This window comes from Vicugna pacos, chromosome X (assembly GCF_048564905.1).
Source record: "Vicugna pacos chromosome X, VicPac4, whole genome shotgun sequence".
NCBI classification, from domain to species: Eukaryota; Metazoa; Chordata; class Mammalia; order Artiodactyla; family Camelidae; genus Vicugna; species Vicugna pacos.
Genome location: NC_133023.1, coordinates 6,747,378 through 6,770,470, shown reverse-complemented (window position 1 = coordinate 6,770,470; position 23,093 = coordinate 6,747,378). Strand labels below are relative to the sequence as shown.

The 23,093-nt window shown below is 49.0% G+C and overlaps 1 protein-coding gene across 4 annotated transcripts in view; it reads right to left on the bottom strand.

The window, feature by feature from the left end:
* The window catches only part of WWC3 (WWC family member 3), a 99,510-nt gene that overhangs the window by 2,594 nt on the left and 73,823 nt on the right, over nt 1-23,093 (bottom strand). For all 4 annotated transcript variants that reach the window (XM_072956553.1, XM_072956550.1, XM_072956551.1 and 1 more), the window contains 13 exons: nt 19,260-19,502; nt 18,915-19,004; nt 17,535-18,106; nt 12,452-12,572; nt 11,601-11,675; nt 10,552-10,638; nt 9,309-9,501; nt 8,272-8,436; nt 7,695-7,846; nt 6,424-6,589; nt 3,480-3,644; nt 2,045-2,137; nt 119-346 (listed from right to left, as the gene is read on the bottom strand). In XM_072956553.1, coding sequence (XP_072812654.1) covers nt 119-346; nt 2,045-2,137; nt 3,480-3,644; nt 6,424-6,589; nt 7,695-7,846; nt 8,272-8,436; nt 9,309-9,501; nt 10,552-10,638; nt 11,601-11,675; nt 12,452-12,572; nt 17,535-18,106; nt 18,915-19,004; nt 19,260-19,502 — 2,350 coding nt within the window. The remainder of the gene's footprint in view (nt 1-118; nt 347-2,044; nt 2,138-3,479; nt 3,645-6,423; nt 6,590-7,694; nt 7,847-8,271; nt 8,437-9,308; nt 9,502-10,551; nt 10,639-11,600; nt 11,676-12,451; nt 12,573-17,534; nt 18,107-18,914; nt 19,005-19,259; nt 19,503-23,093) is intronic.

Here is a 23,093-nt window from a genome sequence, read left to right as displayed (position 1 = left end):
GACAACAGCCGCCGGCCGGAGGAAGGGGAACCCGACTCCCCATGGGGAGGCTTGATGGGTCAAGCAGAGCTGGCCCAGACGCCCGGGAGCAGTGAGGTGGCCGGGCAGGGCTCCTCACCTGCCTCTCGGCCTCCCGCAGCAGGCTCCGGAAGCGCTCGTCCCGCAGCACCCAGGCCGGGAGGTCGGTGTGGCCGCGCAGCTGGGCGTCCTCCAGGCGCTGGCGCAGCTCGCGCAGGGCGCCCAGCTCCTCATTCAGCTGCCGCTGCCGCGTCCGCGATGCCTGGAGGTCCAGCTCCAGGTCCAGGGACGTGCGGGCCCCCAGCGCCGCCAGGGAGGACCTGCAGGGCTGGAGACCGCGGACTTGAGTGTGCATCCGGCCCTTCCAGCAGCTTCTTCCCCGGGAGCCACAGCGGGGAAGCAGCGACCGGACGGAGATGACCCTCGGCCGGATGCTGACACAACCCTGATTCAGGCATGAGTGGCAACCTCTGGTTCAGTACCTGCAAACTGTCTGCTTTAATGGCTTGTTTTTGCACCAGTGTGGAGAACAGACCTTCCCATATGGGATAGGCGGGCACCGGCTTGCAGAGGTGCTATGTGACAACAGAGAGCAAAAGCCACAACAGGTGCGTTTTCTTTAGCTCTGAAATTCATTTTGACTTGCATTTGAAAAGTACAACTGATGATGTGCAAAACATTTATGACCAAAAATCCCTCAATATCTAACAAGAGAAAACTGATCAAAACATTCCAAAGGCAGTAAGATGCAGCCATTGTAAAAAGGTGAAAAAATACACTGACGTGGCAAAATCTTAATGATCTACTGTATAAGGGGAAAAAAGCATGCTATAAACCACATGAGGGCTTCTTGTTTATAAACACATGGATGTGTTTATGCACATACACCCATGCATGTACACATGCACCCAGAAATACACACACAAGCTGTCAAAAATGTTCCTCTTCCATATAAGCCTCAAATAGCAAATGTGCTGTGTTCAAGAAAGTCCTAAGATGAGAAAAGAACTTCGTACATGGTGTTGAGAGCAGTCCTGCCCCTCCCATGGCTAACAACCCTGGGGAAGGCAGTTACTGCAACGAAATCACAAATCCACGAGCACATCAGTACTGTTCAGAGGCCTGAATAACTCTTATGCTTTTCATACACACATAACACTATTTTACACATATACAGACGTTAAATGCAAATATAAGTGACTTAATAAACATAAATTCATTTAAAAGCACTCACAGCAGAGCTCAATGGTTCTCAACCAGGGGTGACTTGGCCCCTCAGGGGACACCTGGCAATGTGTGGGGACATTTTTAGTTGTCATAACTAGGGGAGGGAGGCTACTGGCAACTAGTGGGTCAATGTCAGGATGCAGTTCAACATCCCACCGTGCACAGGATGTCCCCCACAACAGATAATGATCTAGTCCAAAGTGCCAATGGCCCTGCCGTTGAGATATATTTTTGTAGCTAAATTATGTGTTTTTTAATTCTCAGTCAAGGGTTACTCTCAATACAACCACCACAAGGAAATCTGGGAATTTTTTTTCTTTAAGAGTCTTTGCCAGGGAAAGACAGGGAACTACTAGCTCACAAACTAAAAGTAACAAAATTGTAAACTGGAGTGATGGGGAGAAAAAACTTGGTGTATAAAGGAAACGAAAACCATAGAACAGTCCTATGTAGAAGAGTGCTCTATGCTGGAAGACTCAAATTTTCTAAGCTGTACATATATTCCCCTGTCAGAAAGAAAAAAGATTCTCTTATACAGAATGGGTGACTGTTTATCAATTTCTTATATTTTAAAATGTAAAGATCATATATTATCTAAGTTCATGAGATTATCTTAGGAAATTAAGAAATAGTGGTAACATGTTGATATTACATACGCTTTAAAAAAATTATTCTACATAAACAAGGAAATAAACATATTACCTTTTAATTAATATTACCTAAAACAGTACCTTTTCAGGTTTGTAGAAATAACTCCCAGGGTATGTATAGACTGCGTATTAATCTACATGGCACATACCTGCTTATAGCGAAGGGTTCGTCTTTCCAAAGTGTTCCGGACAAAGGGGCACTTCCGGGGCAGCGTTGAACTGTCGCTGTCACTACGATAAAGCTGCACCAAAAAGACTGAGGTTCAGAGACACTCTCAGGAATTCAACATTCATTCTTTGTGTACTCTGCATTAGATGATTTTGTTTCTCATCCAAGGTACTCAAGCACACTTCTGACTTTAAGAGCTTTTACCAAGACTCTGGGTTTCAGTTAAAATACAACCTATACAGGAGTTTCAGGTAAAATGAAAACAAACCAGATGAGCAGACCAACCCCCACCGCACACCCTCCCTCCCCCTCACCGCACACCGAGGCTCCGGTGCGCTCCCCGGCTGGGCTTCTCTGAGTTCATGGAGTCCCAGCAAATTTCGGAGGCTGAGAGTGGGCCTGGGGAGCCCTTAGCCGCACTCCCAGTCTCCTGGGCAGGTCTGAGGGTCTGTTTCTCTCCTACGATCCGACCCTGGCTTTGCCCTAAAGGAGCAGCTCCCCAGCAGCCCCTTGAAGGGAAGGTGCTTCTCCAACAGGCCCGGCTCAGAGGAGGGGAAGGTCACAGCCCTCCTCAACCCCGACGCCCTCTCCAGGCCGCTGCCTCGTGACCACTCATCCTCCACGATGCTTTCCTCTCCTAGTCCGTGCAGTCACTGTCCCACAGCCACGGTCAGCCAACCTCCAACGTGCTGTCCTGCTTTATGTGCCGCAGCACGTGGGGTCTCCCGCACTACCTATCCCAGCATCCTCAACCCTGTGTGCACATCAGAACCACAGGGAGCTTCCCAAACCTCTGCTACCGGCCCCTCCCCACCCGTGCTCCTGAGGACTCCTGGGGGTGGAACCCAGGCACAAACATTTTGTGAAACTCCCCTAACATGACTGGTTTGCAAGGTGAAGCCAAGGTTGAGAACCATCCAGCGTCTCCCACTACCGCCCACAGGGTGCAAATCTACAAGTGGGGGGTCAGACCTCCTGCCTTGGCACCCTGAGTCTTCAGGGCTGTGACCTTCCTGGGACCCCCGATACAGCTCTACTTCAAAGCTCCTAACCACTCAGTGAACTGCCTTCCTGATCTCAACCCTAGGCAGGACAGTCCCTGTTTCCATCTGTTACTCCTCAGACTGATGGAGCAATGATTCGCCCTGCTTCCTGACCGGGAGCTTGTGCACACCCAGCACTACGAATCTGGGGGGACACACCAGGATCCTGAAGAAATCCAGACTTAGATTTGCACAGGGCAGCAGGGTGAGGAAACCAACACCAATTTCATGCCCACACATGCACGGTGCTCGCTGATTGGTATTATTTGTGAGAACAGATATGCCTTTTGGCATAAAGAAGTGAAAAATAAAACACAATCTAAAAGAAATAAAGAAAGCTGCTAGACAAGTGGCAAAGGAACTTCAACTTACTCTGCAAACATACTGGCTTCGTGCTCCAGGCGAGAAGGTCTGGGAACGGACGATCGTGCTGCTGCGGACGAAGGGCGAGCCGCGGGCCCGGCGGCCGGGCCTCTCCTTCGGAAGACTTGCTACTTCTTCTGGGAAGAGATCTTCTGTGTTGGTTTCCTTATCAACCTAGATAGCAATTCGTTTGTTACCATGACTTTTTCTAGAATGCAAGCAATAAATCAGCATTCTCACCAAACAACTGTCTCTAGAGAGAAAACAGCTTAAAGATCTAAAAGTCAAAATATTGGTCACTTTTAGTCCCTTTTGATTTATGTGAATGAACCCAAGTTACCCTACTGATAACTCTTAGGTTTAATCATGACATTCTGTTTTCCCAGTCTCAACGTTAGCCTAAGTATAGGATTCCTAACCTGATATCATATGCCAAAATTTACGGACTTTTCCCCTCATTATGGCATAAGATAATATTTTGATTTTTAGATCTATAAACTATTTTATCTCTAGAGACCTGGTTTATTGGGGCTGCTTCAGGATTTTTACCAAAGACTAGAATTCACAATTTCATGTTTTCTTTTTAAAGCATAAAATTAGTATCAAACTAAATGAGAGTGTTAGATTACAATATAGAGGACAAAAGAATCTGTGATTCCAAACTTACAAGAAAACTAAAAAAATCAAGATGGAACAACTCCCTACAAGGTACTCATTTATTAACTACAAGGGACAAATATTAATTTTGCTGTAAAGAAACGTGACAGGCGTCATTTTAACAACAAGAATAAAGACGACTTAATTAGCAGTAGAACATGTTCACAATATCATCTAGTTGTTTCTGCCAAAAACACAACCTAAATCTAATAAGGAAAAATCACACTAACCCACAGGGAGGGACACTGCACAAAATAACGGACCGGAATTTGTCAAAGATGTCAAGGTCATAAAAGACAAAGATGGAGGAAATGTCCCAGAAGAATGAAGAGAAAGCACCAAACTTGACTGGAATCTTTATAAGAAAAATTATTTTTGTTTCTTTAAAGAACATCTGTGATATAATTGGTTAAATTTAAATATGTCTCTAGATTTGATAATACTGATGTTAATTTTCTGATGGTGACTACTGTGGTTATAAGACAGTCATTATTTTTAAGAAAACACTGAAAAATTCAGCTGTATAACATCTGCAGAGTATCCTCAAATCAGAAAAAGGTTATATGCTGTCACGTAAATAAACAGACATCATTGTATCCACAGGTTTCAGTGTGTCTTTAATGTATTCTGCTGTGGATCACTGTGGGAACTTTTTGTGTAAACTGTGTTTATTCTCCACCCATCTTAGTTTATTTTTCATTTCATCCCCAGGTTGATTCTGTAAACACCTTTTCCTTAGGTCACCACTTTAAGATGCCACGCCTCTTTTCTGACCCATCAGTGCAAATCTAGGCACTTAATCCTAATTTTTAGAGCTTCTATTAGCCATAAAGATCTACTTTTATCTCCACTCTTCCACATAGTTTGGGCTCAATCTTTTTATTGCCTCCTCTACCCAGTCTTGACGGTGCCTCTTTAAAACTTTCTGCTGATCCTGGGTTTTTTCTTCAAAAAAATTTTTTTTAACTCTTAAATATATATTTTTATTGAAGTATAGTCAGTTTACAATGTGGGTTTTTTTTAAATTCTTAAATATACATTTTTATTGAAGTATACTGATGCTGGGTTTTGTATTTGCTTTGTGCCCACTCTATGCCATTTTAGAATACATTCTTTTTCTTTCCATGCTCCACATTATTCAGATTTTCTGCATGATGATTTTCCCTTGGTAATTTATCCTGAATTCCGTATTTACATATTACAGTCAATACCTATATTGTTACCTATTGTTTTCATCTTTCTTTGAAATTGTTCTTTGGATTTAATGCATATAACTGATCTGCTCATTGCATCATACAGTTATTGATAGTAGAGACAATATTTTAATTTTCTTTAACTTTTGTACACACGAGTGTGTACTTGTCTCTTGCTGCTTTCAGTGTTACACCATTATCTTTGGTGAGTCTGATTACAGTGTGTCTCGGCGTGGGTCACTCCGAGTTTATCCTACTTGTAGTTGTCAAGCTTCTTATATTTGTATGTCTATTTATTTCCTCAAATGTGGAAAGTCTTTATATATCTTCAAAAAAATATTTGTTTAATCTACCTAGAAAGATGCCAAGGGAGGGACTCTATTTCTTCATTTGTTATGAGCTAGTTTGGAAACAAAGATTCCGTCACTGGAGATGATGGCGACGGGCACCACTAAGATCAGGTGAACAGAAGGGCCAAAAGGCTGCTTTGCCATTCTTTGAATATTCTTTTTTGTTGTTGTTTTTCGTTTTGGGGGGAGGTAATTAGGTTTACTTATTTATTTATTTAATGGAGGTACTGGGGATTGAACCCAGGACCTTGTGCATGCTAAGCATGCGCTTTACCACTGAGCTACACCTTTGCCCTTGCTTCGCTGTTCTTAATGTCACAAGGGAGCAAAACTACAAAGTCCAAACCCTTAGGCACCCAGGAAACACCCTGAGTCATGATGTGTGGCCCTGAAGATGGGAATCAGTCATCACCAGAAGGCAGGTAAATGACAAGAAACCACCCTTTTTAGCTGTAGTTGTCCTTTCCTTTTAATTTACAGTTGCCAGACATTTCCAGGGTACCCGCTGGGCACACTTTAAGCTGTTTATAGATCTTAGACCACGCACTGCTTTTCCTCGGCTCTCAGTCAAATACTGCCGGATGCCATGCCGTCCTGTGCCTGCGCACAAGCCTGCTTGCTTCGGTTTCTTTCTGCCCACCTCCTCCACCAATTCCCTCACATGGGGCACACACCCCTCCTGCCAGGGCAGTGCCCAGTATGGGAGGCAAACCCTCAGGGGCTCCGTCAAATCCCTTGACCTTTTCTCCTTACCTTAAGAGTTGGGGGCCGAAGTTTCTCGGGGCTGTAAGGATCCGCCTGGCCCGCAAACATCTGTCTGTGGATGGAGTCGACGCCAATGCAGCAGGGCTCTGGGTGTGGGGGGCTGGTCTGGGCACAGCTGCTGCAGCCACTATCCACCGAGTCGGCTTGCCAACTCCTGAAGGTGGAGAGAGCAAAAAGCTCCAAAACGTTCATCAAGGGACTGAGGTCACTGCTGCATTCAGAACACAGCAGCAGAGATGCCCAATGTTTGCTTTCAGTGACTGTAGACTGTTGATTTTTCTCATAAAGTGAAAGGCATTTATGTTTTCTAGGGAAAATGGTACTATAAGGCCTTTCATTAAGAGTGTCTGTCTGTCTGTCCCACCCAATTTCAGCAGCTGAAGATGCCAGGATCCCAGAACCCTGCCCCCACCCCTCCCAGCTTCCTGCCCATCCCTGAACCCCTGAACACACACCCTCCCCTCCACCATGCACTTTCCCCCCCGAAAATAAATTTCTTTGAAAAGAAATCCAGAGAAACCTATTAGAAGGAAGCAGCAAGCTTTGGAAACAGGCTGCTCTTCATGGAAAAACACAGACGAAAAGCAACATGGAAGTGGCTCCAGAAAGGACCCAACGGAGAGCAATCACTTGAGGTGCCTGCTCATCGGAGCTCTTCCTGCAACCACAGATGGGTCTGCACCCACTGAAGGTTCACCCACAGCCTGCTTCGGGGAAAACGTAAAGGGGCCTCGCGTGATTCCACTTGGAGGAAACGCCCAGAACAGGCCAATCCACGGAGACAGCGGGAAGCTGAGCGGTGGCCAGCGGCCGGGGCAAGGGGGAACGGGCTGACGGCTAACACGTGTGGCGTTTCTCTCCAGCATGATGAAAATGCCCTAAAATCGGGTGTGCGGACAGTGCTACAAGTCTGTGCCTGCACTAAAAACCATCAAATTGTCCACTCAAATGGGTGAGTTGTACGGTACAGAGATGATATTAAATAAAGCAGTTAAAAACCAAAACCAAAACTTAAAGGGCCCTGTTGTATTCAATCTGGGCCGAGCGGAGTCAGTCAGCATTCCCCTCTTTGAGAGAAATCCGGAAACAGGAGGGAAGGTGAAAAGCCTACATGTGGAGCTAGGGTCAAAGTACTGCCCAAGTCCAGACCTGCATACAATTCCCCATGAGAATCCCAACTTCTGGGCAAAGGCTCCAGCACATTCTACAGAGGCTAAGTGACACACCACAGGCCAGTCCCATCCCAGGCCGGCTCTCACCGCTCGGACACAGCCTCGGTCTGCTCCTCCTTCCGCTCCATCTCCAGGATCTCCTCCTCTGTGTACTCCAGCTTGACTCGCTCCTCGGCCAGCTCCCTCTCCACTGCCTGCAGCTGGGCTGTGGTTCTAGCCAGCAACACTGTCACCGCATCCTGCAGGACAGAAGGGACACCACTGAGAACCAGCCTGGACCAACAGTTTCTGGCGGCCCAGTGAAGAGCAGGCGCTGAGCACGGCCCACGGTGAGCATCCCTGCTGACAGGCCGGAGGCCGTCCTCAGCTCATCCCACTGGTGACAGCCAGACAGCAACTTGGCCTTTTCATGGAGCTCTGAGGACTCAAATGTTAAAGCAACCAAAGTGTCACTCAAGATTGTGAACACTACTCGTTTAAAAACACGATCATAAATGATCACGTACACCACTACGTTTCATTTTCATTGAATGAAATTTCAATTCATTCATTTCAATGAAGCCCTGCTTCTTCATTGCCACTGTATTCTCAGATGAAGTCTACACAGATGTCTCCTAGAAACGATGTCCCCAGGAAGAGGCAGTCTCAAAGCCAAGCCACGTACCGTCTTCCCCGAGGCGGTGGGCGCGGGGTCCCGGGAGGCGCCATCTCCTGGCCGCTCCTCCTCCCGCCGGGGCGGCTCGGGGCCGGTGAATACCTGGACGGAGTACCAGCGCAGCTGCATCTCGCCCGAACCGTCGTAGTCGGCCAGGTTAATCTGAGCGATGCCCTGCACGGTGGTTTAAAAACAGGAAACAGAACAGGTCCTGAACGACTTCACCTTAACAAACAACGGGCATCCAGGGAACCCTTCAACCTTCATCAGAAAGGACATAAGATGATTTACTGCTATTTATTTACCACAGTAAAATCAAAGTCATTGCAAAGGGTCCTAACGGGGGCAGCTCCTTGCTTGCTGGTCAGCCCCGGGCAGAGAACGGACACCCTGGAGTGGGGGTCAGGCTGGGGCCTGCCACTCAAAGAGCCACTGATTCTGGCAGGGATTTTTGAAATGAGAGCAGACTGGTGGGACTCGATGATCTCTAATCCTGCCACTGAGGGAACGGGACCAGGGGGAAAATTCCAGCCTTGGAAAGAAAGCACCCTGGCTTCCAAGTCCCAGCCCCGCAGAGGCTGGCTGGTGGGAGGCGGACTGTCCACTTCTCGGATTGCCAGATAACGTAGAGGGCACCCAGGTGAATTTCAATTTCAAATAAACAAGAGATTTAAAAAAAAAAACGTAAGTATGCCCCAAATATTACATGGGACATACTTGTACTAAAAGGCAGCCATAGCTTATTTGAAATTCAAATTTAACTGACCACCTTGCATTTTTACTCACCAAATTTATCAGCCCTACTTGTTAGTTTCCGTGACTGAAAATGGAGATCACGTAGAAGCCGTTGCACTGGGGCTTTGCAAGTATTAGCTGAGATCATGTGTGTAAAGTACAGAACATGTGACAACGTAAGGGACTTTATCAGCCCTGTCCGTACTCCCAGCTACAGACATCACTTAACACCCTGACAATTTGTAAGCACTTGGCACAGGACAAAGCAGAGGGGAGGAGGGAAGGAATGAGATGGGGAGGGGGTACTGTACCAGCAGTTCTTCCTGCAGCTGCTGATTCACTGAGCACACGTACAACTGAACGGACTTCAACGTCAACATGCTTGAATGCACAGGGATTCTGAAAACTTCATTAAATACCAGGGGGCCTTGGAATTCCAGAGCCTTAGAGCAGTAAGTGTTCGGCGTGCCGGAGTCGAGCGGCGGCAGATAGACGCGGATGTGTCTGGAACCAAGGGGGCAAAGCAGATGGAGGGAGCGCTTACTGGCACATCTGCACAGACATACCTGGACCATTTACGTGAACACCCCTATGTGCTTCTCTTTGGATGCCCATGGGTAGGACTGCCAAGTCCTCTAGAAAAACTCCTTTTCTCAACCAAGAAAAAGTCCAAAGAATTGACCTATCTTTGGAGACTAAGAGAGAAAAAAACCCAAAACAACTGGCACAAAGAAAACACATAAAAATCAGTCATTACAACTTTAGAGGGGACTCAAACGGAGGTTCTGCTTTCAGCATCTTTCTGGGCAAACATCTGTAGTGGTCTCCCCCCAGCCCCTTGGCTCCCTGTCCCAGCTCCACCTGCCTCGCCTGGAGGACTGCTAGCCCTCCAGGGTGCCTGCGGGGCCAGAATCACTGCCCCACGCCCCCAGTGCAGAAGCTGGCCTGCAGGAGCAGCCCGAATATTGGGGGTGTCGCCAAGTACATCATCAGGCTGAGTAGCGGCCCAGGGCGAGCCCTCAGCCACTGGAGACCAGGTTGCTTCCGCAGCTGTCAGAAGGCCAGCTGACAAGGACGACTCACGGAATGGAGGGCACGATGGGGCCTGAAAACCCATCCCAGTGCGTTTACCTGCCAGGGTCAGCGGGCCCCTCTGGTGGTCACCCCCCTCGGGCTGCGGCGCTCACAACGGGGTGCCTCCGGCTCGGACAAGGGCCCCTGAGCCCCGCCTGAGGCCTCTCCAGGCACCTCACCGGATGACAGAGCCGAATGTGGCTGTGTCACCACCCAGCCTCGTGACCAGGAGCCCACAGGCCGCTGCCGACCTGCACATGGCACTGTATTGGCACCGCCGCCACGCATAACCAGCCCAGCTCCATGAGCACCACTGACAAACGTGACTCTTCAGAACCTTACAACCTCTCATATTTCAGGCAGACACTCCCTGGTGTTTTGCTGTAAATGCAGGTTCCCAAACAGGCTTTTCCCTCCCTAAACTGCCAGGCAGAGGCCAGGCAGCGACACTGTGTGAAGCGGGCCCCGGGGAGGCCTTACACTCTGCAGTCCTCCCTCAGCACCCGCCCCGCGAAGTTCTGCAGCTGCAGCACTTTGACCAGGAGGCACTCGCTGGCACTGTCAAGCCTGGAAAAGAAAACCAAGTTCACAGACTGCACACTCCCTACGGGGGAGAAATTCTTCCACTCAAACTACTGCAGTGGCCCTCGACGGAGGGTGATTTTGCTCCCCACCCCACCACCTGACACCTTCAAAGTCCGGAGGCAATTCTGACTGTCACACTGAGTGGAGAGGGCGCTCCTGGACCTGGAGGGTGGAGACCAGGGACGCTGCTCCACGTCCTCCCGTGCACAACCTCCCTCCTGCCCACACCACAAAGGAGCCACCCAAATGCCACCAGTGCCAGCACTCAGAAACACTGGACGAGAGGGGAGGGTGCAGCTCAGTGGCAGAGTGTGTACTTAGCATGTGCAAGGTCCTGGGTTCAATCCCCAGCACCTCCATTAAAAATAACTGAATAAATAAACCTAATTACCGCCCCCAAACAAAAACTTTTTTTAATTATTTTGAAGATTTAAAACTTAAAAAAAAAAAAAGAAACATTCGACAAGAATGACTAGAGTGAGCCGAAGAAAGCTGTCCGGACGCGAACACCTGCCTGGCTACTCTGAACACTGCTGGTTACCACCTTACAGAAATTGCAACCAGCAACCAAAAAGCTTTGCGCTGCAAACCACCCAGCTACTCCTTGCAGGGAGGGTGGAGGAGGGAAAGGGCCCCCCCACCTCACTGCAGCGAACACTGGTGATTCCCCTGCCACTTGGCCCAGAACCCCCGGCTCCATAGGTGACTGTCATCAGCTGTGACTCAGCACCAGAGGGCAGCAGTGGATCTTCTCTTGTTCATGTCTCCCTCCTGCCACTCGTCCCCTCATCTGGGGCCTGAGGCAGGCTCGGGGTACCCAGGCCAGGGAGCAGCACCCAGACTGCGTGGGTCCCTCCGCCCCTGCCAGCCTGCGCGTGTAGCTGTGAGTCACTGGGCGGCCCATCGCCGTTAGAAGCAGCAGGGAAGGAGTCTTCTGTACTCACAAAAGTCCCACGTGGATGCGGGGCCCCTCCTTCCCGCCAGCGTCCCCATGCGCAGGCTCGTCAGCATCTTCACTCCTGAGCACAAGTGGAAAGTCAGGCGTTACTCCTGGGAGAGCTGGTGCCCAGGCTCGGCAGAAGCGCTGTCACCTTAGTGGTACTTCTCACTGAGGAGGGCTTTACTAAGTTGTGACATAAATGAATCCTTTAAGTGACTGAAAGGGTGGGACAGGTCCCCTGGATTCATGATGTCATCTCACAGGGTACCCACCGACTAAGTCGTGTTTTTGAGAAAGTCCCTGCATACCTCTCAAAACCACATGTCATAGTCAGGACAAAGTCCAAAACACACTTTTAAAAGGTCTGCAAGGACTGAAATGTGTACAGATGCCTGAGGTCAAGCAACGTCAATGGTCTCAAACAAGAGAAAGCCCAAAATCCCAAAAGGGTTTTGTCCTTGCAAAGCGACTCCTTGAACCAGGAAAGGAAGGAGGGAGAAGAGGGAGGAAACCCATTTCTAATGCATGTCCCTTCTAGAAAGGCAGGTCTCTCACACACTGGCTCTCCCTTTCCAGCTGCTCTGGGCTGCACCTTAAGCTCCCCAGGGCCAGCGAGAAAGCAGCCGTCCTACAGGCAGGGACCGGGACCGGGCTGGCCCCCACTGTCACGCGGGAGCAGAGGGGCTCCACGCAGGCTGCGGAGGCCCACCCTCCCACGAGGAGGCAAGCGAGAGAAGCGTCCCCTGGCTGCACACACGGCGTCAGTGCGCACAGGTCTTGGCACGGGTCCCTATCGTGCTCTCAAGCCACGCGGTGGGAAGTCTGCCCAGGCAGGGGGGCAGACCAGCTTCTCACTTTTTGATGGGGGGTTCAAACACCCCGCTGTCACAGGCCAGCGAGTAATCCGACAGACACGCAGACGCGCGGCGCGCCCTCCGCTCCAGCCTCTTGGCACTGTCTTCTCGAAGAGTCACTACTGCAAGTAAGAGACACAGCTGGGGTCAGCAGGGGACAGCACAGGAAGCCGGGGACCACGGGGCCAAGAAATGAACACTGGGCATCTGGGCACAAAGGGACTAAATGCCCAGAGACACACCAGCACGTGTGCAGATGTGAGTTCAAACTTGCTCCACTCCATTTTTTCCTTATATTGAGAAATGGAAGAACTAGGCTCCTGCTACTTCTTTAAAAGCTCGCTAAATGGTCATAGATCTCTTTTCACCTCCTCGATGAGCGCACAGAGCAGAAGATGGTGGGAAGCCCCTTGGAGACACTGCCACACCAAAAGACCAGGAAAGAGACGGCATCCAAAAGTGGCCAGCAGCACGCTCTCTGAGAGGTAGGGGAGCGCTATTTCCTTCTTTATGGTGCGTGGTATTGTCTGTATTTTATACAATCAACATACACTACACTATTTTATAATCAGAAAACAGAATTTTTTTAAGTCATCAAAATAAACTGTAACAAAATGCAGTGAATTTCAAGTCAGAGGACACAGATGCACCCAGACTCAGCCCTTGCAAACGTCTCCATGACCCTCCAATGGCAGTGTCCTCTTCAGCAGCCCTGGGCCCAGATCTGCTTCCAGAATCGTGTCCTGGGATTAGAAAGGACGGTTTACTGGGTAGCTTATTCTGGTTTCATATCTATTTTAATACAAGAGCCAAAGACAACCATTGACATTCTCCCCTTTACTATTTCATCAACTGTTTCTACTCCTTCCCTCACAGGAATGCGTTCCTTTTAACAAAACCAATAAAAATACACTGTCCCTTTGATAAATGTGACGATGGACACAGGACCTCGGCGCTTTATAGAGAGTGGCACACGGGGTTCTAAACACAGGCTTCAAAGGCGAAGCCCCAAACCGAGCCCAACTCTGACATCACCATGCCTCTTGTTAATAATGCAGGTCCCTCTTGTCTACTTTTCTTGAGCCATCTAAGCTCTAGAAACTGAAACTCTAGACATCTGTGCATAAGCTGAGGGAAATGGCGAATCCACTGATGATCATCTTTCTTTTCAGCCAAATTATTATTCACACAACAATTACAGCCAACACGTTAAACAGGGCACAAAACAGGCAGAGCTGAGGTCCTTGGTCTCACGATCTTAACTCCACAAAAAAGCTGACCTTCCACAGGCCTGTGGCTCCAAGCCTGGGGGCCACCGGTCAGGGACAGAAACAGGCTCCAGCTGGCATGGCCAGAGGCGCCGACTCTCAGACGGTAGATCACGATTCCCACGCCCAGTGCTTCTTGTCACCTTGCCCACGGAAGGACCCAGAGCCCTAGCTCTGAACTGTAGGGGGCGCCCCTCAGTTCCCTGCAGGACTCCCTGCAAACACAGCTGCTGGCGCCCTCCTTCCCAGCTCTGACACGGCTGTACACACCTTCAAGGAAGTTGCACCACACAAGGATCCACTTAACTTCCAGTCCACCCCACGGTGCAACTCTGACAAAACTCTCTCACTGCGAGGAAGGTGCATGAAGAGAGAAATGAAGGGACCGATCCTCGGTGATCCCGGGCTTAGCGCATTCATGCAGCAACTGCACGCAGGCGTTCACAAGAGGAAGTACGCTCAGCCCTGGGTGAGAAAAAAGCACACACAGACCCCCACCACACACCCCACTGTCTGCTCTTGGCCTTCAAGGCAACGAGATGGATGGTGGGGGGCAAGGCCAATGCAGTAAGCAATTAACAATCTTCCACAGGGAGGGGAGAGCTCGGTGGCAGAGCACATGCTTAGCACGCACAAGGTCCTGGGTTCAATCCCCAGTCTCTCCATTAAAAAAAAAAATCTTCCAAACTCATTAAAAAAATCCCTGATCTTTCTATCATTAAACACGGACAGACAGAGAGACACCAAGACCTAAGAGGAGCAAACACTGCTTGACAAAAAGGAAGAAAGTATAATAAAAAGATGAAAATCACATCGTGGGCCGAGCTGCCAGCTGGCATACGAAAATAATGCAAGCATTAAAGACTGGGGAAAAGTGCAAAGAGGAAAAATACTTCAAGCTTTTAGAAAAGTTTTTACACAACTTCGGTCGCCAGGGTGACTACTATTGAGGTGACAGTAACAGTGGTAAGAGTAACTACTGAGCTACATTCAAGTACAGCCCCGAGCCATGTCCTCCTGGCCAGCCCTGGCCATCCTAAATACACAGATTCACTGCGCAAAGACGCACCACAGCCCGACCAACAAGCGAAGGAGAATTCCAAGGTCACTTACAGTGAACGTTTCTGTCGAGCGGCATGGGAAAAGAGATAAAAAGAAAAGCAGAAAGTGAAAAGAGTAGAATTTAAGCCAACGATTTTAAACAGGGCATGACTGTAATAAAAACATCAAAGAACAGATGAACAAAGTCAAAACATTTATGGACTTATATTAGCAAAAACCAACAGGAGATGAAAATAGGAATGGATTTCAAAATCATGACACCTTTGGCTTTTAAAATTCTGGGAAGATAAAGCTGTGGTAAACATGTAAAAGCTGTTAAAGATCACAGTCTATTTCACCACACCCCTCTCCTACCTTCTGTCCCCTCAGATCGATTTAAAACACAAAGAAATTGCATTCCTAGAGCCTGCCTTACGCATTTGGGCAATTTTGAATCTTCTGTTAGAAAAACTTTATCTGGCTAAAATGTGCTTGAGCCAAACTTGGACTGTACTGTTCCGAATCACACTGGAGAGCCAGAGGGAACTATGTGACCTCAGGTGTCCAAACAAGGGGTAACAATGAGAACCAAGATCCTCGCCAACTTTATGAAGTCACAATGGCTCTAGGCTCTGGCATTCCCACAAGCGTCAAAGGAGGCAAGGAGTCACCCCGTGTCCGTGCCTGAAGCTGGTTACCCAACCTGGCTCCCTGGGAGCAGCCAGCAGGACCCACTGCATCAACTGTCCTGGTGTTTACGGGCCCAGTTCTCCTGAGCATGTCATATGCGAACGGACCACCAGGTGGCAGTATCTGACCATAGCATGAGCAAAGACCTCCCAGGATAAGATGTTTGAGGCACTGTAGTATCAGCCACGAAGAGGGAAAGAAAAATAAATCAGGATAAGAAAATTAAGTCAGCTCTTCTCCTCTGCACCCTGTCTTTCCCCTCTCCCCAAAGGGGCTTCGGGCCTTGTCTGGATTTGCTGTGTAACGAGACAGATCCTCTTGTGTATCAACCTTTAAAGAAAAGTTGGTGTGGTGGGGGCAGAGGGGGGCACTGAGAAAAGTAAGCTCAAGCAACAACAGAGGCACAATTCTGTCCTTATTTTGTATTTTCTCTCTTGAATGAAAGGAGTAGACAGGGACCACTGAACTTGTGATTATAACGAAAAACAAAGCAAATGAAGGTCCCCTGTATATGTGAATTACAGAAATCAAGTGTCTGGGGATATGAAAGGTGTGTGTGCAGACAGAGGGGAAGACACCAAAAAGAGAGGTGCCAAAAAGCCCCGGGGCTGCCTCAGAACATAATGGCGCTCTGGTTAGACACATAAATGCCAGAAGAGACTATTATTTCACCTATATGTGACAACCAATGTGGTTATACGTGAAAAGCTGATGAGTAACAGAATGGCGGCGAATGGATGAGCCCATAAAGATCACCTTGTTCAAGGGCAGGGAAGTTGAGAGTTGGTCTGTCCAGGGATGTGCTCAAGGTCACACAGCTAGTGAGTCAACGGGACAAGGAACAGAACCTGAGTCTCTAAGCTGCAAGTTCGAAGCCATTTCCACTACACCACTTGGTTTTGCACTCACGTTGTATTCTTATCCTTGCTAAACTACTTCGTAAGACATGAGTTGGGTTTCTCGGGCTCGGCACTATTTATGTTCTGGCTGGCTCATTCTTTGTGGCGGGGACTGTGCTGTGCAGCGTCCCTGGTCTCCATCCACTTGATGCCAGTAGCACCTCCCCACCAGTCCCCTCAGTTGTGACAACCAAAAATGTCTCCAGACACTGCCAATTATCCCCCAGAGGCAAAAAAAAAGCCACCCCTGGTAGAGGTCAATTATGCTATACAAATTACCCGGCATTCGCCTAAATGGAATGTCTCTAAAAGCAGTTTTGCTGTACAAATAAAAGCCAATTAATTTGGCTGAACTTCAGGAATGAGAGGTCTCGTTCTTGATCCTCTCTGAAAATGAAGGAAGTATAAGTCTCCAGAGGTTGGCTCACATGGGGTCAAGATCAGGAGGGTTGAAGCCCAGATTCTGCAGCCAGAATGTTCCCTAAACAGTAGTTTGGTTTTCCATGTGAGCTACAAGCTGACGGACCCTGGCACCAAGTAGAAGCTGAATTAACAACAACTAGATGGATGAAATTCTCGTGGCTACATGTTTCTTGATTTGAAGAGCACCAGGGAAATCGATTGGGTAGAAATGACAGATGCTCACTGGCAGGTCTCTGGAACGTATGCCAATTATTTGCATCTTCCCCTTTGATAGAATTACATCCTTGAAAAGTACAAGGGCAAAGGGTGAAGTGATGAAGTCACAGGGACGAAGGAAGTAGAGATTTCTGCGGGTCTCTGGCCAGACACCGGTCCCTACGGAGGGCCGAGGCGGGAACACACACAAGTTCCACCTGGGCACACGCCCCGGCGAGCTCATTAAGGCCCAGGACCTCTTTGTCAGCCTCCGAGTGTGGAAGAATATGTGGTTCTTGACCTCATTTTCAACAACTGGGCATTTTCTGCAAATAAGCGAAATGCCTGGGAAAGCCCACTTTGCCAGTTTCAGTGACACTTCAAGGACCCACGACAAAACGACACAGAGCGGGCAGGCGCTTCCTCGCCCTATCAAGAGTCCTAACCTTAGGCTCCCTGTGCAACTGCAGAGGCAGCGGGCTTCGGTGCAAGTGCGCTGTTGCCTCCCTCATTTCGAAACTGGGTCTTCCCAGGCCCCGGAACCCCCGCCGGGCTCCTCAATACGTACTTGCGCCCGTGGGAGCCGCAGCCGCTGGGGGTCCTCGCTCGCGAGGTCCTTCCCCGTCCCCGGGGAACCCGTGCGGCTGCAGGCCCGCCGTGGCCGGCAGGTCTTCGTCCCCCGGAGCGGACGCCTGAGCCCGCAGCCGGTCCAGGGCGCCCAGGCCCGGCACCTCGAAGCCGCCGTCCCCCAGCGGCGCCGAGGGCGAGTCGCGCGAGGCGGGGAGGAAGGGCGTGTCCAGGGGCGAGCTGGGCGGGGACAGCGAGGACAGGGAGGAGCGCGAGGACAGGGACGCCAGGGACTGGGGCGTGTCCAGGGAGCGCCTCTGTTTGTGGAAGGCGGAGGGGCCCGGGGGCTCGGTGAAGGGGGCGTCCCGGCCCAGGGAGTCGAAGGGGACCAGGTCGAAGCGCAGAGGCTGGCCGCCGTCGGCGGCGTCGGGCTTCTCGTACTGCGGGAGTCCGTAGATGTCGGTGAAGCTGACGGAGCTCAGGGAGCCGCGGCTGGAGGCCAGCGAGCCGCGGCTGGAGGCCAGCGAGCCGCGGCTGCTCCCGGAGGACACCGTCAGGGTGCTGGCGGACAGGCTGCAACGAGAGCGCCCGGAGCTGAGGACAGCAGCCCGGAGACCGGGAGCCCGCCGACTCCCACTGTGGGCCTCCCCACTGTGGGCCGAGCATCTGCTCTGCGCCCCGAGGGAACGCAGTCCTGCCTCCTTCCCCCACGAAGCCCCCACCCCGGCCCGCCTTTAACACCTGTGAGCATCTTAAGGCCCTTTGTGAATATTTCCTTTGTTGCTTTGAATGTTGGTAGAGAGCAGTGGTTAACCTCAAGGACTTATGGCTACGAGTTCAAGTTCCAGCTCCAACTCGGACTAGCTGAATCCATTTGGTCAAGCGCTCTGCCCTTTCTGCACCTCCCACTTTCTCCCGGTGCTGTGATAACAGTAACCGCCTCGAGGTGCTCTGAGGAGGAACTACTGAGGGTGATACAGAGAAGCCCTTAACGCTACACTTCACAATACAGTAAGTCCTTGAAAACCTCTTGAGCATCCAGATCTTATTTTAAAGATGTTCATACCTTACAAAAACCCCAAATAAAAATGTACATGTGCATACAAACACTTCTGATTTGGGGAGTTATAAAACCCTTGGATAAATCTGACTTCAGATCTGTTATTCTGAAGTCACACTTGATTATCCTCATATTCCTTGGATCATATATTAGCAGCTCCTCTTAAAAGTATAATGTATCCACTTTGCTGCTCTGTGTTTACAACCACTCCAGGTTCTAAGTTCTGGGAGATAAATCCAAGCTGAAGGGAACTGTGAAATTCACGGGCATGTCATTATAACATGATAATCAAGTTTGGTTTTCTCTTTTAAAGTCACCTACCTTTTTAACTGGGACTGGAGATAGGATGTTAAACGGGTAGCTTCTTCCAGCTGCATAAGTAGACAGTTTCTTTTTTCCTGAAGTAGAATCCTGTAGGGAAGAAAACAGTCCATTGGTGGCTTTCGAAGACAGCAAGTGTATTTTCCTAACAAGAAACTCAACTCTAAATTCCCCAAAACTGGTTTAGATTTGAATGACTAAATTCTAAAAAAGCACACCTAAGTCATAAAACCCAAAATAACAGACTGCTTTTGTCTTACTCAAGCCACACGCAATTCTTTGATTCAGCCTTTCCCGGCGGTCTTCCACTGGAGGCCAGGCCACCCGCCCCCGTGGCCAGCCCACCTTTCTGTGGCGCCCTGCACCGACGTGGCCCGGGCTCGCTGGATCTCCTCCTCCAGGCGCCGCCGCTCCTCCTCCAGCCGCACCACGTCCTCCCCGGGCCTTCTCTGCTGGATGATGAGCTGCAGCTCCTGAAGCAGGGCTTCCTTCTCCTTGATGAGCTGCAGCCGGTCCCTGTCTGCCTCGGCCATGCCCGGCCAGGACTCGGTATCCAGCTGGGCCAGCTGCTGCTGGATATGTGACACCCTGCAAGACAGGGACACAGAAACACCCGTGCACTTTATGAAAAAATCCTCTTCCCACATTCTCAGCACTGTCACACTGATTCTAGAAATTCACTCTGATAAATACCAGAATTAGCACAGAGTAAAGGTTAAACGACAAAAATAAAGGATCTGGAAATGAGGTGTAATAAAAATGAGTGTATAAGTCCCCTGTATAATCTGCCGTGGTCTATGAGTAACCATATCACACTTGCTTCAAAGAACTGACAAAAGGCTGGCAGTCCCAAACTTGGCCATGTGCATGGCATTGTTTCAGATTTGGGGTTTCCCAAGTGGTGCTGTTCTGGGGGCAGGACGGTGCTGGCTCATTTCTGTCTGTGGCCCCCTTTCAAGAGCTAAACATTGTGCTGGACACACAAGAGATGCTTCTGGCCTCCTGCCTTCTCCGCCGTGCCTACCTGCTAACCCCGCCTTGAGAAAACCCCAGGAGAGAAATGCTCCCAACACAGTGATTCTAACAGAAAAGCCCTGCGGCCTGGGGCTCTAGGTCTTCTGGTTTGGTGCGCTCTCTTGCACCGGAGGCCTTGACCGCGTGTGAAATTCACAACGCCTTGCAGAGAGCAGACACTCAACAAAAGCCGGACGTGTGAACAGAGAACACACACGCCAGCAAATATACAAAAGGAGTCAGCCCTGCTGAGCGCTGAAGTGGCGTGGGGTCATCCGCGTGGCTGCAAACCAGTCAGCCTCACTAAATGTGTCAGCATGACCATCCTCGAGGTGTAAAACTCCACTTGTCACTTTCTCTGTTCCTAAACGTCCACGTGCCTGCTTAGCAGACAGGCGGCATCACTTTTGGTGTCCTGGGGTGGTGCTGAATGGAGAGTAAGTGAAATAGATGTGGCTCATGTTTTCAGAGCAACCTTTCAAAGCAGGAGTAGAATGTTTTAAGCCCTTTTAAGTTTATATGTGGCTAAAGATGATTTAGCTGTTTCTGGGCAGAAACAAGGAACTCCAGACCTGACTTGAACCCAGCACTGTGGAGGACGGAGGTTGGCACACGGGCCCCAAACCAAACTTCCAATACCTCTCTGAGGTCCCAGAGAGCTGTGAGGACAGGTAGGGCAGCAGTTCTCAAAGTGGAGTCCCTGACTGGCAGCCTCATCGTCACCAGGGAGCTTGCTACAAATGTCAACGTCAGCCCCCACCCCAGACCAGCTGAATGTCACACTCTGGGGATGGGGTTGGGAAACCTGGGTTTTGACCAGCCCTCCAGATGCTTCTGCTGCTCCCTTAAGTTTGACAGCCTCTGCTTTCAGGCAGACCAGCCTGGTCTGCAGGATGCTAACTGGCCTTGGAGCTCTTAGGGGCTTGCATTAGGCACCAATGTGATGATCTTCACTAAAACAGGAACAGCGAGAGTGCTTCTGAGACCGCCCAATCCTGTGCCCAGGTCACTAATCCACGCTGGCATCCTTCCCTCTGGGTCCAGACTTCAGACTCCTTCTCAACACGGTGCTTCCTGCAGATACTGCCAATCAACTGGCACTGGTCCACGTGTTAAGGTCTGTCGGCTAGCCCTGAACCAATCCAGGCTTCTTCTGAACTAGACATGAGCACGGGGCGAGGCTGGAGCACCGAGCAAGGCTCCTTCTTCAAGTACCAAACCAAGCAGAAAACCCACAGTTGTGAAAAGAAGAGTTCACATGTTATAGTTAAAATGTACACATTTGACTTCAAGCTCAATTCCCCAAGAAGGTACAGAAAATAGCTGAACGTCAGTAGCTTTAATCAGCAAGTTCTTGTCGAACTTAAAACTAATTTCCTGAAAATGTGTTGGAAAAACAGCGCCAAATCACGTCACTGAAAACACTAATGACAGAGCTGAACGGGGTGAGGAATCCAACTGGGGCTTATGTGTCCACCTGTGTCTAATAAGTGTGATTAAAAGTTATGGCAGTCATATAACTGAGGCCCAAGGAAACCCTCCAAACAGAACCATCAATAAGTTAGTGCCAAATCAGACATTAGACCCAATGAAATTTCTGGAACATTCTACTGTAGATCAGCCAAGTCAAAGGTAAGCAACAAATATAAAAGAGATGTACAACAGTGAGCAAATCCCTTGTGGCCTCATAGTTTTTTCATTTCAATGTAACCCTGATCCATAGGAAAGCCTATTTGAGCCCAATTTAAGTTAGCAGTATTACCTTGTAATAGACATGAATAATTCTCATACTACAGGAGACATATTTGAGTTCTCTGAGGTCGACACATGAGGAGATCAGGACTCCATCTGACCTGGCAGCTCCAGGTTAGTTGCCATTGCACAAGGATTCAAGTTGCTGAGGGTGGCTAGAGAGCCAATCCCAGATAATCCTACTCTTTCCAGAGAAATCTCAAGTCATATTCACTCTCAGAAAAAAGAATAAGGGAAAAAAATGATGTATAAGAGGGAAGAGAGGCAAAGGGCAAGCTTCAAAAGGTCTGCCCACTGCGAGCATAAAAGCAATAGAACGGTGGCCACGATGACACAGTGCACTGTTGCTTTCTACAGCTCGCAAGAAAATGATGTCAGGACACAATGAGGAGGGACAACTTCTGTAGCAGAAACAAAATCTGGATGAAGCTGACTTCCTATAACCCAACTGGAAAAATTGCTTGGGCTGAATTGAGCACTAGGCAACCACAGTTTGCTTAAGAATATTGTTTTTACAATGAAATGTCACAACAATGCAACTGGCTATGTGCTCATCTCAGGGCTAGTTATCAATTTAAAAGAACACTGGCACATACTAGAAAGTGCAATTTCTTTCTTTAGAATCATACTCTGGAGGCAGACATTTGGGGCCTGCTCTCAGCCAGGTTGAGAGAAGCACATGTCTGTCTGTCCTGGAAGCCAAAAGCTCTAAAAGGATTCCTTCAGTGGTTTCTCGTGCATTCGCCAAGGAAGAGGCAAGATGGCTTTCCCTTTAAAACAACATGCCCCTACTACCGTGCTGCCAGCCTGGAAACAGCCATCTGCGAGTACTCCCCACCCCACACCGTGTGTCAGGGTTACTGGAGGACCTTCCCCCTCAGACTAAATACAGATGGATGTATAGTTACGATGCCCCTTCTCCATCCACGCCAATCAGCTGATGTGCAGTGTGGGATGGAACCCCATTCCTGCAAGCACCATCATTCCAACTCTGCATAATAAAGGAAAAACCATCTCTAGAAAGGCTTTTTTCTGAAATATCTTTTCAGTGAAATTAAATATATGGAAACAAAGCAAGGTCATGATTAAAGTTTGCAAAGAAGAAACTTTTCCAAATTATTTTTTTAACTTTATTCAGGGGGTATGTATTTATGTATTTATTTAGGTTATTTATGTATTTATATATGTATGTATGTATTTATTTATTTTAATGGAGGTACTGGGGATTGAACCCAGGACCTCGTGCATGCTAAGCACACACTCTACCACCAAGCTGTACCCTCCCCTGTCAAATTCATTTTTAAAGAGAACTGACAGTAACTTAAAACTGGCAAGTTCTTTTTCCTTGCAAGTCAGCTGTATTCTTTACTGATTCTTATTTTTAATAGGTAATCCATTTTATGGCCTATATAT